Here is a 14,183-nt window from a genome sequence, read left to right as displayed (position 1 = left end):
TGAAGTAGTACTTTTCTTTATCAATGTCGGATTTGATATATAACTTGAGGTTTGAGTCGACATGAGCTAGATTTCGGACAATTTGTTTTTGTACATATAACTCGTGATGTTTAGTCCACCACCTCTTGGTGTAGTGGTTAGATACTCACTCCGCAACAAGAAGGTCTCAGGTTCAAGTCCTAGGAAGTACAATTCCAGGATTTATTGCATTTTGGTAGAGGTAGATTAGATAAGCTTTAGACCCCTTGGGATGGACTTTTAAGGGCAGTCACTTTTTGAGGTTCAAATTAGTCAGTTATACGTTTATTCAATTCATAAATCTTGATGTATCTTGTATTATCTTCATGATATATCAATGTTTGTAAGGATGAGTCTTGCAGTCTATTTCCAATAAAAAGGAACTCTGTGATGTCTAGTTTTTATGTGGCAATTTGGGTTTATTGTGGGTCTTTCGTTGAAATGAGGAACATTCAGACAGTGAGAAGAAGACGAGAGCGACTGGTTCTCGACGTGTGTAATATTACATGGGTATATAGCATAAAAAAAACTTATCTTAAAACCTCTTAGTCAAACAAAAACTAAACCAATCTCAGATATTGGACGAACAAGAGAAAAAAGATGGAAGTCCAATACTTACGAGTTACTTGAATTTGAGTAGTGAAGTCAATGTACTTGATTCATTTTGTTATGATTTAATAATATCAAGTGAAACGTACTATAGGCGTTGTACCTGAAATTGAAATTTGAGATTATTTTAGGTAGATAAGTACATTTCGAATGTTGTTATGTTGAGTTTTTAAAGCTGGTCAACTGGCGAAATATGTTAATCTAAAATTTGCATTCAAGTAAATTACTTGAAGTAATCCAGACTGAAAAACTTTTGGGTTCCAATGATTTTTATTATTAAAGAAATAGTGAAACCAGATGTTGTTCCTTTGGAGTGTGAAGGGGAGAAAGGACCTTCCCGATAAGCCTCATTATTTCAGTTTAGTGATTCTTAAGTTAAGGGAGTTATAATTATTGAAGCGCTTCCCTTGTTTCCCTTTTATGTCTTTGTGGCAAACTTGTGGGGCTGACCTTCCGATCTTGGGTTCGAGACATTTGGGTTTGAGGCTCTTTTAAAAAGTCAATTGACTTTTTCAATAGAAATTGTTGTTTTTGATATTTCAAAATGATTTAAAACCTGATTGTTCTGTATACTTCTCCTCCCAAGGACAAAAAGCGCATTTTGCAGACTAATCGGAGTCGCTTATCTGATGCAAATCACTGACCCTTTTCGAACATAGGGTCTAAGGTTATTTGTTATTGTTTTCATTCTTCGAAATGAAAAAATTTTGTCAAAAACATCGAAGATGAAATTATTGCCTCTCGTTAGCTTCTACACGATTGACATGCAACTACTAGTACCATTTTTATCCGGATCATAATCCCAGTTACTGTTAGCTAATTCATTGAACTATTGCTTTCACGGTCGAATCAGGCCATAAGGATAGTTTTAGTTCATTCCAAGTAATCTTGTTACTCGTAACTAAAGCCCAATCGGCAATTACTAATGGTCCTGGTCCTGGTCCTGGTCCTGGTCCATTTTTGTATTAGACCCAAGTCCTGGACTTGTTCATAAATAAAAAAATGAATGAGATGAAGTCATGAATTAAGACATGGATAGGGACCTAATAACAAATAGTATTTACTTTCTCCATGAACAATCATGAGCATGTAAGTATTACTTTCACAGCAGAAGGGAAAACAGGAGGGGGATGAATGGAATGCATGAAAAAGTAAGTTAGGTGTAAGAAAAATGCTGACTCAGGGTGTTTTTATACCATACAAAAAGAAAGTTAAAACACTTTTTAGCTGTTTATCTGAAAAAGGGAAGAGAAAGGGATATGGGAAAAAAATTGGTCTCCCCAAAAATAAACAGAAATAGAAAGAGTTGAGATTAGCAAGTGGCAACAAAGTTTATTTAGTCAATAAATAGACAATATTTCTTTCTATGGGACCAAGACTATGACTCAAATGTGATTTAGGATTGTGGGAATGAACAATTTCCTTTAGATTTTTGATTTGTCTGTGGAATAATTGATCTTGTCGATTGTTTCTCATCAACCCGTTTTTTCTTTCAGATTTTCGTTCACTTATTTATATTTGAGAGCTGCGTCAAATTGTTATGATTTGTCTGTAACAAAGTTTATCTGTTCCATAGAATTTATTTCTAGTATATTGTTTGATATAACAAAAACCCAAAAAAATTTAAAGTTCCATAGTAAATTTTTTATATAAAAAACCAAATCAAATACTATATATTCACACCCAAGGATGGTGGAGTAACATCTATGAGAAGGTCAATTATTTAATACGTGCTCAAATATCAAGACCGCATCAAGAGTGGGTGGCATGTGAATGATTCCATTGGGGATTCTATTTTAATCTTCTTTTTCACCAAATATCATTAAAAAAAAAGAAGCCTAGACTTTATGGATATTACTATCCCTTTGAAGACCTTTCTCATCTAAGTTTAAATTTTACAAGATCCTAAAGGTGTTTAGTCTATGTTCTCCTTTCACTGTTTTGATCATATAATGAATCAATAGTCAGAGTGTTTCAATCTAAAATTCAAATTCTAGTATACAAGTTCAAAACTAATTTTCAAGTTCTTTTGTTTCTCAAATTATACACAATTGTATTTGATGTTGTATCGGACTTTTGTGGGTTTTTAGCTCTTTAATGGAATTGAAATTTTCTCCGAAGTCTTAATCTTTAAAGTTGTAGTTGAAGTTGAAAGTTAATGGTGTGTTTGGTTGCAGGATTTCTAAGTAGGATTCCTATTAAAAGTGGAATTTGGTAGGAATCATGAATCCTTGGTCTGTTTGGCTACCAAGAATCCTAGGACTCTTGAATCCTAAGGATTCCTAATTCCAAAATTTGTATTGGACCAAAATCCCACCCTACCCCCTAGGATTTGCTAGGATTTTGGATTAATGAACCTAAATTTCAAACTTAAAATTAACAAAAAAATATTTCCTTCTACAAAATCATTATTTTTTTTCAAAATTATTGTTTTTTTCAAAAATCATATTTTTTCTAAAGACGTTTAAAAATACTCAATTAATAATAAATCATAGGATTCTTAGTTGCCAAACAAGCCAAACAAATATTACTTGGATTCATGAATCTGTGGAATCATGAATCCCAAGGACTCATGAATCCGCGGATTCATGATTCCGCCATCCAAACACACCATAAGTTCTTTTTTCTGATGAAGAGAGTTGAAAGTTAAGTGGTATTTGTTTTAAGATGAATCCAACTTGAAATAATTAAAATCGTAATTTAAGTCCGGTTAAGTTTCTTTTTTGGATTTTGTACTTGTTAAACTAACCCAACTAAATTATGGACCTTAATTTAGACAAAATATATGGGACTTTTAAGTTTTGATTTAATTAGGAATATTAAGATATGTAAAAGTTCCACTACACTCATATTTTTTTTTCTTTAAGCTAATCTTTTAAGAGAAATTAGAGAATGGAGAAAACCAACCACTCCACTAAACTAGTAAACGTTGGTCAATGATAGCTCAAACACCTCACAAAATTGCAATGATTAAGAAAAGAGTTTAGACCTAGAAAGAATCATTTTTGATGAAAGTGCCCTAACTAGGGTTGGTACACAAGCATGAAAGTGTACTAATTTCCACATCACAAAAGGAATCATAACCCACCCATTATTCACTTCCTTTTTTTTAGTGCATGTTACTACAGCTATATATGATGGTATGATCAAATGTGTGGGTCCAATATTGATATTGATGAGGTTTTGATTGATCATTTGGGTCCTACACATTGTTGCATATGCCAATTATCATCATCATAAACCATAATGAATTGAAATCTAATGGTTAGAATTAAGAATATCATCATTGGCTATGATGGTCCAATATTTATTTTTGCTAAAAAGTAGATTATGTAAAGAAAAAGTACTATTATATCTAAGCCAGACTGCATAAAACAAGGTGTTAAAACAAGTTAAGGATAACAAATTGACCTAGAAATGGATGTGACATTATTTGAGAAAGAGCTCATTTATGATATGGAAGATAGTCTTGAATAACATTCTTGAATTACTTGTTTATATTTCTCAAATTCCAAACAGAATAACACATTGACTGAATGAACCAAAATGCCATTCCTTGACAAGTCCTTGTCTTGGCGTGTAACAACAAAAGAAATGGCATTGTTTCCCCTACATCACTCTAAAATAGAAGAAAAATTTATATATAAAAAACAACTCCCATTCAATTCAAGGATGATTCTCATAAGGTCCCCCCCCCACTATGATAGTTAGCCCTAGCTCTCAGAACCTAACCATAACAGTCCAGGGTTTTAGCTCGAAATAAATTCTTCGTATTCATTTAGTGATTTGGGTTAACTCAAAGGTTGTATAGGTTAAACTCCATAAAGACAATATCGCATTTTATACACGCGTAGTATTCCATGGAAGTGCAAAGCTAACATTTAGAAAGAATTACTGCTACAGTTGTCTGAATCAGTCGCTAAACAATTTTACATTGGTCATATTGTGTTACTAGTCGTAAGCCTAACAATACACCTTGACTTGAAGTTCATGCAGATAACTGACTCATGTTTAGTTGAAGACGCCGCTACCACTATTGCTTCACAAATATTTCGTCTTAAGATTGTCCTGAATCCGACTGACTTTCACATCATAGGCACCATCAATGTTCACTAAAGTCCATCAATATACTCTGGACCTTCCCCCGTGTAGAATTTTAACTACAGAACACTCTTAAAACTTGTATGTCCATATTCCTAGCAAGAAAAAAAGAAAGAACTTGTATGTCCATAGCAAAAACATCCATACCCTTAGCAATTAGTGGAATCCCCACTAGTATTATAAGACATAGAATATTGAAATAAGGCCCCTCAACCAATATGAAATAAACAAAAAATGTCCTCAGAGAAAGAATGGGGTTGCAAAATAAAACATCTGCGTAATAAAAATGACACCCACAGCGGCACAGCGTATCTAAAAGACAAAAACATCTTCGAAACAACTCTCTCTCTCTCTCTCTCTTTGACCGTCGTACTCTCTCTCTCTCTCTCTATCTCCCTCTCTCCAAAAAAACGCCTCTTTCTCTCTCTCTCTAAAATATAAACCACTTTCTTTCGCACACGATTCTTCCACTTGCAGCTTCTTCTCTCTCTCTCTCTCTACTATTGTTTCTTTCTTTCTTTCTTCTGGGTGTGGGGGGAAGTGAGCGAAACGACCAAGTTTTACAAAAACTAGAGAGAGAGAGAGATAGCTTTTTAACCCTCTTGCCTTTTAGATTTCAATTAATCCCACCTCACAAACTTCTCTCTCTCTCTCTATTCTCTTTTCAAATACATCATCAAATCAAATATTCAACTCCGACCCCTTCTTCGATCTTCTGTTATGAGGAGTATCATTCAAGACTAGGGCTAAGTTTCCCCCCCTCCCCCATTATCAACGTAAGTAAAAATATCATATAATAGTTGTAATAATGATAAAAAGCTTTACTTTTTTTTATATCTTATCTTATATATATATATTGACACTACTTTCTTCTTTCGATTGATCCTTTCATTCTTGGGTAATAATTTGATTCGCTTTTCCTCTGTTTCTTTTATCTTCAATCCCCATGCTTTTCTTTCCTGATTCCTTATATCATCTCTACGTTATTGATTTTCTTTTGACTTGTTTTTGAATCTTCAGCCAAATGCCTTTTTCCCCTTTCTTCATCTTTATCTGTTTTTCACTTTTTAAATTACTAGGATGAATTTTAAGTGGGGGTTTCTAATAAAGTTTTAATTTTGGAGGTTTCATCACTTGGGGTTTTTGAAATTTTATGATTCCATTTGAAATAATGGTTATTTGAAGTATTTTTTATGCTCTAATATTGTTTTCGGATATAGGTTGGATTATATTTAGATGATAATAGTTGAAAATAGTAGTATTTTTCTTGTTATTTTGATTGAGGCATGATTATTTTGTAATTAGTTGGATACAACATTTCCATTGTTTAATCTCTAATTAGGAGCTAGTATGATGAAGTTTCCAATTTGTGTTTTTTGCCTTAACAAATGCAATTAAGCAGATTTCAAAAATCCTTTATGCTTATTCAAAATTTTATAATTTTGTACTCTGACAAGAACTTAGTATCCTAGTATAAGCTTAGGACACACATGGGACTATAGTGAAATGGATAGTAGCACGCCATTACCATGTTCGATTTTTGTATACTTAGTTCAAGGGTTTTTCATTTGTCAAGAATCTGTGGTAGCTTAAAAGAAACTCAACTTTTTGGTGGCATTTCGTGAAGATATCGGTCTGGAGTTTGCTTAATCTATGACTTTAGTTTGCACGAATCAAATTGAATTGTTTCAAAATCTTCTTAGCTACTAGAAGTTAACTGTAATTCTATACAAAAAAGAAGTTAACTGTAATGTTGTACACTAAGACTATCAAACACTTAAATTACTTGTGTCGAGACACCAATTTCTTGTTCTTCTCTCTCAACTTGTCAAAGTCGTTTCATTAGCTTTCCGCAACTTGATTTTCGACCATTTAGGTTGCTCTTTACCATTTAGTTGTAGTTTTGTTGGCTAACATGTTAACGTTGTTTTATGATTTTGCAGGGAGTATATTACACCTTTTAGTGCTAGGCTTATGGAGCCTAATGGTCATAGGAAAGTGAAGAGAAGAGATCCTAGTGTTTATGAAGACAAAGAGGTCCGATTGTCAAGTAGTTCTGATGACCTTGATCCATGGACATCGTGGGCTTACAAGCCCAGAACAGTTTCCTTCTTGTTTATAGGTGCATGCTTACTTATGTAAGTGCCTTACTCTCAAAAACTGAATCGTGAATTTTGAAAAAGGATAGGTGTATTTGTTGATTTTTGTGCTCCATTCGTGTTCTTTCTTTCCGATCTTGAACTATGTTAAACTATGGAATATGGTTGTGCTTCTTGATGTTGCAGTTGTCGTAAAACTAGTATTAACCTATCTTTTTTGAATTGCACCACTTGATCATTGGCATAAAAGCCTTATTAAGTTAGTTTTTCCGATTTTTATTATTTTAGCATTTTAGTCAAAATCCGGATGCCTTAGTAGCTAAAGGACAAAATCGGTCTTGGTTTATTCTTGATAAAGATGCTTATTTATTGCTCATACATATGTTTTCAGTTGGGCAAGTGGAGCACTTGATCCGGAGAATAGTTTGACCGGCGATGTAGTTTTATCTGTGAAGAGGTAAGTTGTTATTTCATCAGTAGTATTCAAACACCATGGTGGACGAAGTTGAGGTTTCCTCTTTCTTTGTTTTTTTATTGGATGTGTTTAATTCAAAGATGATACTTGTATATTCATTTTGCAGGGGTGTGTGGGCAATGATTGCTGTTTTTCTCACTTATTGCTTACTTCAAGCACCTTCAACGTAAGTTGCAATCAGTTTTCTAAAGACTTCCAAATTGTTGCTTTTCCATGTGAATTGTAGGACACGATCTCTCTCTCTCCAAAATATCTCACATCCCTATATGCAATTGGGTTATCACTGGGACACTTTTACAATGAAAAGAAGTACTAGAAGAGACATATTTTCTGTATTTCAATCATTTAAAGGAGTTCTGTTTTGAGCCCTTTGCTTTAGACAGTACATGACTTTTTGTCTAAGCAGCTCCTTGCATTTGAAGGACTGATTACCACTTTAATCTGTTCCTTTTTCAGTGTACTTATTAGACCTCATCCAGCACTTTGGCGACTAGTTCATGGAATGGCAGTTATTTACCTCGTTTCTCTTACCTTTTTACTTTTCCAGGTTGGATTTCCTCAAACTAAGATTTTCTCTACTCCATTTTACCGTGATCTTCTGATTATATCTTAGTTTTATAGTCTAATTAATAAACCCACCCTTGCGTTTTTGTGGTCACATGCTCCTACTTGCTGGGAGTTCGATGATAACACTTAACATCCCCCAAGAGTGGCTTATTATTTATGTATCTCTTCTGGTTGGGTACTTCTTAGTATATTTTAGATTTCTAGCACTCACTGATGATGTCCTTATCGGGCATTATACTGTAACACGTCCCTTCTGTTCAAATTATTCCCCGTTATTAGATTGTTTATTAAACTTAAGCCACATATGATTGTTTGACTGGACCTTTTCTTTTTACAGAATCGTGACGATGCTCGACAATTCATGAAATTCCTCCATCCTGATCTTGGAGTTGGTATTGCATTTCTTCTGAGAATTTTGCTTCATATGTTTACTCTAAGGGTTACTATTTTTCATCTTCTCTTATACTTTCTACAGAACTACCTGAAAAATCTTATGGTACGGATTGCCGTATTTACGTTCCTGAGAATCCAAATAGCAGGTTTAAGAATGTTTATGTATGAAGTCCTTGTTCACAATCTATCTATATTAATTTTTTCGCATGATCCCATACTTATCACATGGATCGCCCGTGGAGATGGTAAGCTACTAATATTGTTCTTTATTTTCCTCTTTCTTTAAAAGGACACATTGTTTGATGAATTTGTTCTGGCCCATATTTTTGGATGGTGGGGTAAAGCTATAATGATTCGTAACCAGCCTCTATTATGGGTCTTGTCTATTGGATTCGAGTTAATGGAGGTTAGTTTCTGAATTCAACTATGTGATATTAGCTAGAGAGATTTTATTTTCCCATTCTGAGGATTATGAAATTGCAGGAGTCTATAATTTTGTTTCTTTACGTTTATTAATTGCAGCTCACATTTCGGCACATGTTACCAAATTTTAACGAGTGCTGGTGGGACAGTATTATTTTGGATATCTTGATCTGCAATTGGTTCGGTGAGAGCCCAGAATCCCTTTTGTTTCTTTTTCGTTTTCTATAGATGATTTTGGTAACTTGTCCATTGCCATAGTCAAATTGAATTGAGAAGAAGAAAGATCATATTTGAATGCGATTATTTCAAGTAATGAGTTTCTTGGTAATTTGCAGGTATCTGGGCAGGAATGCACACTGTTCGATATTTCGATGGAAGGACATATGAGTGGGTTGGCATAAGTCGCCAGCCAAATATAATTGGTAAAGTACGTAGTATTTCTCCAATTTTATTTCTTTAAAGTTCTGTTATGAGTTTCGAATGATGGTGGCTATAAGATTGAACGGAGACTATCTGACAGTCGCAGATTAGGCACTATGAAGTGATTTGATTCTATCCAATTGCCGATTGAAGATGTTAAGACTACCACTCGAGATGAAACTTGATAAGCCTTGCATTAGACCATTCTGAAAAAGAATTTGTTCTCAGAACTTACTAGTTTTCTTTTGGCTATGACATTTGCAGGTAAAGAGAACATTAGGTCAATTCACACCAGCACAATGGGACAAAGATGAATGGCATCCTCTACTTGGCCCATGGAGGTTCATCCAGGTCCTGAGTCTTTGCATTGTGTTCTTGACGGTGGAGCTCAACACCTTCTTCCTTAAATTTTGTCTCTGGGTTCCTCCACGAAACCCTGTAATCATTTATCGATTAATTTTGTGGTGGCTAATTGCAATACCAACTATTAGAGAGTACAACTCATATCTACAGGACAGGTACTCTCTTTTTCTGCTCACCCGACCCAACTATATCTTTTTCCAGTATTCATAATGTTGTCTAATATTTCGTTTCAGGAAACCATTTAAAAAGGTCGGTGCATTTTGTTGGCTTTCACTAGCTATTTGTATAGTTGAACTCCTCATTTGCATAAAGTTCGGCCACGGTAAGTTCTCCAAATAGCTAGTCCTAACATACTTTAGGCCTTGTTATATACCATGCGGAAACCAATTAGATATATACGACTGATGAAATCAACATTTTTTTTCACTCTTACTAGGCCTATTTCCTAACTCAATGCCAGCATGGTTGGTTATCTTCTGGGCGACCACAGGGGTAGCCCTTGTGATAATACTGATAATGTGGTCGTGGCAACATCATCGAATTTTGACGAGAAAGAAACTATAAGTTTTCTCTTTATTTTTTCCCGCTCATTTTTACATTTTTTTTCATGATTTTATCGGTACCCATCTAAGTTGTACATATTCTATCATCACCTTCATTCTCTGTAAGTGCCTATGCTGAAAAAAAAAAACAGTGCAAATTGGCATATAGGGAATGCTTGATTGATTCTTTCTTATTATTGTTGGTAGATGGAAGTATCTGTTAGTTTTAAAGGTTCTCTTTCAAAACCCTATTTGGATTATTTATATTTGTAAACTTCTCTTTGATAACCTTGGTTTATAAAGAGCAATATTCTGGTTCTTCTATGTCCTTTTCCTTTCTTGTTCATTTTGTTTGATAAAGAGATTAGAGTTTTCAGAGTTGGCTATAACTTTATAAACAAACTTTGCAAAGAGTTCTTCTGGTTTAGAGATTTAGGTTGGGTTCGTTTTTTTTCTCTCTAAAATTTGACTTACAAGGTCTGAATTGATTCGAGTTTGATTTTAGACCGTTATTCTTTGTGTGACTCAGAATGTCTGACTCGCCTGAATGACTGATTTCAAGTTGGTTTTTGTTTCGTTTGATTCAAAAAAATGAAGTAAAAGAAACACGAGCTTAGTGTAAGAATGACAAATAAACACACTGGAGAGAAGCAAAAATGTTGAACAAATGATCGATATTTATATTGATCTACTCTCACGGAGAAGCTTAAGCGCTTCTACCAAAATCGATCGAAACCTAATAACATCTAGCTTTACATTCTGTTTATCCAAATAAACAGTCTTAGTAGCTTTCCAACCTTGCTTTGAAATTGAAATAGGATCCCTAAAAACAGCATGATCAAGTGGATACTCTTCTATTAAACTGCTTTCTTCTTCTCTTATTTGATACTCTAAGTAATTCAAATCCATCCCTTTAGCTGGTTCACCAAAATCATGTCTTGAAAGCCATTCTAATCCACCTAAAGGTATTATTTGTATAAATACTGCCTTTGATGGAAGAAAAACAAGATTAGTTAAACCAGCTCCATGAACACCCATCATCACATCACAAGAATTTACGATTTTCGCAAATTTCGGTGTTGTCATTTCCCCACCAGGTTCGGCTACAATCACTTCATACCCTAATGTCTTAGCCATTGTTGTTATTTCGTATTCATTTGTAAATTTACGGGTTCTTTTTCGCGAAACGATTAGTAGCCTTGGTTTCTTGTTTTGAATTGTTTCATTTCTGATCTTTATCGCCACTGATCTTTCAAGTAAATACGAGTTTCGTAAGAATTGAGTGAAATCCGTCATAGAGTTGCCTTCGGGCGATTTTGTAGGATCAATTCCAAAGTCTTTATGATGTTTAAGACCCACAATAACTCTTCGGTAGCAATGTACATTCTTTTCTTTATCGATATCGATAATTGGGTACCGAGATAATTGTTTTAGAATAGCACCATATTTGAATACCCAATATGGTTGAAAATCAGTAACAAGGAATTGAACTTCTTGGTGGAATTGATATGAAGTGATAAAAAGTGGAACCAGAACATCTTGGAAATCATGGAAATTGTTTCCTGCATACCCTCCCAAGGAAAATACTATTGCAGGAATATTGTGATTGAGAGTGCAATTATGGGTAACTTTGTCATTTTCGACGAATGATTTTACCGATAATTCGTTGACCAACCGCATTGCTCCGCCATCACATTTTCGAGCATAAGGTTTGATTTTCCACGATTCATTTCTTGCATAAACACCATTTTGATGTGAATTGAAGAGGATGGTAGATGTATTTCCGCGAATCCTAATGTCCCCGTCGATCTCACAAAAATCTGATTTCGTTTCCAACATGTTGCATACTGGAGACTGTTGTTTTGTTTCCACAATGATCTCAGTATCTGCACGAAAATCATCAATAAATAGCCAAAATCAAACTAAAATACAGTTTGGTCATGTCACTGGTTTATGCTACTCATATCAATCTATAAAAATTATAGGGAAATTTTAAAGGCGTCGCTCTCCCTCACAAATTCCTCCTCAATTTCATTTTGCCTTAAGGAAGGTGCCTTTAACATTTATGAGAGACGTCTTTAAAACTTCCGAAAATTATAAGATTATGGCTAATGATGGATGCATGAACATTATAATGTAAATCATCTTGTCATACAATATTGTAGAAATAGAAAAATTACTCTGTCTGTCAGGATTGTGACCGGACAATATTTAGAGAGAAAATAAACTCTTTCTCTCTAAATCCTGCGCAACCAGATACCTTGACAAAATTCAACTAGGTTTGTGGTCGGAAACTTCGAAAGAAGAAGAGTTTTATAACTGTCTTAGTTATCAGTTATAGTAACTTAAGAAAGTTTTGATAATTACTGGTATCATTGAGGAAAAACATAGCTAAGCTTCTAATGCACTCATTCATGATTAATAACAAAAAGTCAATACTTGGAAAATGATGTCACTACTACACCTACTTCCCAACTTTTTTTTTCTTTCCGCAATTAGCTCCCATTATTCCTACCAAACAATTTGGATTATAAAGAGAATTGATATGATATTCATGTAAATTTCACTCTCTTTTATTATACCTTCTAAATATAATATAAACAAATAGTATAATATCAAAGAAATTCAAGATTAAAGTTTGTAAGAATAATTACCCATACCTAATAGTGGTGGACTTTCGCTAATTGTATGATCATCGATTAGTAGCATTCTTAATCCCATATTGATTGATGATTGTAGACTCACTGCAAAATCAACCAACAATTAATTGATACCAACTAGTCTAATAATTACATACTTAATCAATGGGTTCTTATGGAACAAAGAAAACAAGATTTTAATTGGTTGAACAATGGGTTGCAATGTTTAAGAGCTTCATCTTCATCCTTAAGTTTTAAAATCAATAACTTTTGATTGGGTAAGACATATGTCTCTGTGTAGACAAGACTAAGGTTCGAATCTTACTGTGTTCTGAAAAATAACCCTGTTTAAACGGATTTGGGTCATAGTTAACTCTGCATGCAATATAGCTGTCGGGCAGGGGAGATTTGACGGTAGAAAATGATGGTTTTGGTGGTGTTAGCTAGTCGCAAGAGAAGATATCGACGATAATAAATACATACGGTTACACACCATTTGATATATAGTTAAATTAAATAGTTAATATTATACTTACAAAGAGGGAGATGGGAGAAGGAAGGTTTAAAGATAGTGAAAGAAGTAAAAACAATAATGAAGCATGCAAGTAGTGCCCCCCAACCCAACTTCTTCTGTTCTTTCTTGCTAAAACTCTTTGAGAAAATTGCATTATACTCCATCTATCCTATCTATCTATATACACAAATCACATGCATAAACCACACACAATTTTTCTTCCTTTTTTTTTTGGTTCTTTTGTGATTGAGAAAATGAAACTAAGTAGTACTCCTAATTGTGTGTGGAATATTTCTAGAGAAAGAGAGATGAGAGAGATGAGAGAGATGAGAGAGATGAGAGAGATGAGAGAGATGAGAGAGATGAGAGAGATGAGAGGAATTGAAGAAGAATATGGAGTATATAGTAAAGGCAGTGGCTAGTAGTGGGGGATGATCAACAACAATTTAAGTGTCCTTGCAATTATCTTGATGGTGCCCACGTCTAATCATATATAGTTATTGTTAATGATTATTTTTAATTAGTTAATAAAGGTGACGTTTTTTTATGAATTTCATCTTTTTCAGGGTTGAACCCCTTGACATTCAGACAATCACCCAACCATCTCTCTCTCTCTCCCTCCCTATGAGTTAGAACTTAGAAGATATTAACACTTGGAAGTAAGGGATTAGCTGCTAATGATATCTAGCTGTTTATTAGGAACTTAATTAGATCTCATTAATTAAAAGGAGAAATTATTAGTTGAATCCACACGTATTAATTTATTTTATAAAAAAACCTCAACAACAAGTGATATTTCAATTTGGAGAAAAATGATCGACCAACTAGCAAATTATTAGTGAAACCCACACGCATTGATATATTTTTATTGAAGAAAAAAATCAACAACAATTTTGAGTTATATTTAAATGTTTGCAAAAAAAGAATATGAACCGACACAAAGTTGACTTTACCGTGTCATTATCTGATGCGGTTCAATATTCGCGTTGATTTTACAGTATATGGTAACGTAAATTGATA

The 14,183-nt window shown here is 34.0% G+C and overlaps 2 protein-coding genes across 2 annotated transcripts; one reads left to right on the top strand and one right to left on the bottom strand.

Annotated features, from left to right (window-relative positions):
* The first annotated feature begins 4,981 nt into the window (after positions 1–4,981).
* Positions 4,982–10,334, top strand: PSS1 (phosphatidyl serine synthase family protein). Its single transcript, XM_086638483.1, has 13 exons — positions 4,982–5,504; positions 6,672–6,866; positions 7,219–7,284; positions 7,409–7,468; positions 7,759–7,849; positions 8,207–8,261; positions 8,345–8,424; positions 8,552–8,668; positions 8,785–8,869; positions 9,021–9,112; positions 9,370–9,623; positions 9,702–9,790; positions 9,905–10,334. Exons 2-13 carry the CDS (start codon positions 6,703–6,705, stop codon positions 10,030–10,032), a joined length of 1,281 nt encoding a protein of 426 aa, XP_086494609.1. The 5' UTR covers positions 4,982–5,504; positions 6,672–6,702; the 3' UTR covers positions 10,033–10,334.
* Positions 10,335–10,659: 325 nt separating this feature from the next.
* On the bottom strand, positions 10,660–13,627 carry LOC147563504 (alpha-1,3-arabinosyltransferase XAT3-like). The gene is made up of 3 exons (XM_086638476.1): positions 13,186–13,627; positions 12,671–12,754; positions 10,660–11,896 (listed from the first exon to the last, which is right to left on the bottom strand). Exons 1-3 carry the CDS (start codon positions 13,325–13,327, stop codon positions 10,689–10,691), a joined length of 1,434 nt encoding a protein of 477 aa, XP_086494602.1. The 5' UTR covers positions 13,328–13,627; the 3' UTR covers positions 10,660–10,688.
* Positions 13,628–14,183: the final 556 nt, after the last annotated feature.

Source organism: Eschscholzia californica, unplaced genomic scaffold (assembly GCF_041429995.1).
Source record: "Eschscholzia californica isolate CP2 unplaced genomic scaffold, dmEscCali1.0.p SCAF_1, whole genome shotgun sequence".
NCBI lineage: Eukaryota > Viridiplantae > Streptophyta > Magnoliopsida > Ranunculales > Papaveraceae > Eschscholzia > Eschscholzia californica.
This window is presented reverse-complemented; position numbering and strand designations above follow the sequence as displayed.

Excerpts from the sequence above, each read along its gene's own strand:
- PSS1 (XM_086638483.1), top strand. The coding sequence starts at position 6,703 with ATGGAGCCTAATGGTCATAGGAAAGTGAAGAGAAGAGATCCTAGTGTT. Across the intron at positions 7,285-7,408 it reads GTAGTTTTATCTGTGAAGAG|GGGTGTGTGGGCAATGATTG; the intron begins GTAAGTTGTTAT and ends TTCATTTTGCAG. Across the intron at positions 8,262-8,344 it reads CCATCCTGATCTTGGAGTTG|AACTACCTGAAAAATCTTAT; the intron begins GTATTGCATTTC and ends TACTTTCTACAG.
- LOC147563504 (XM_086638476.1), bottom strand. The coding sequence starts at position 13,327 with ATGGAGTATAATGCAATTTTCTCAAAGAGTTTTAGCAAGAAAGAACAG. Across the intron at positions 12,755-13,185 it reads CTTCTCCCATCTCCCTCTTT|TGAGTCTACAATCATCAATC; the intron begins GTAAGTATAATA and ends TTGATTTTGCAG. Across the intron at positions 11,897-12,670 it reads CGAAAGTCCACCACTATTAG|ATACTGAGATCATTGTGGAA; the intron begins GTATGGGTAATT and ends ATTTTCGTGCAG.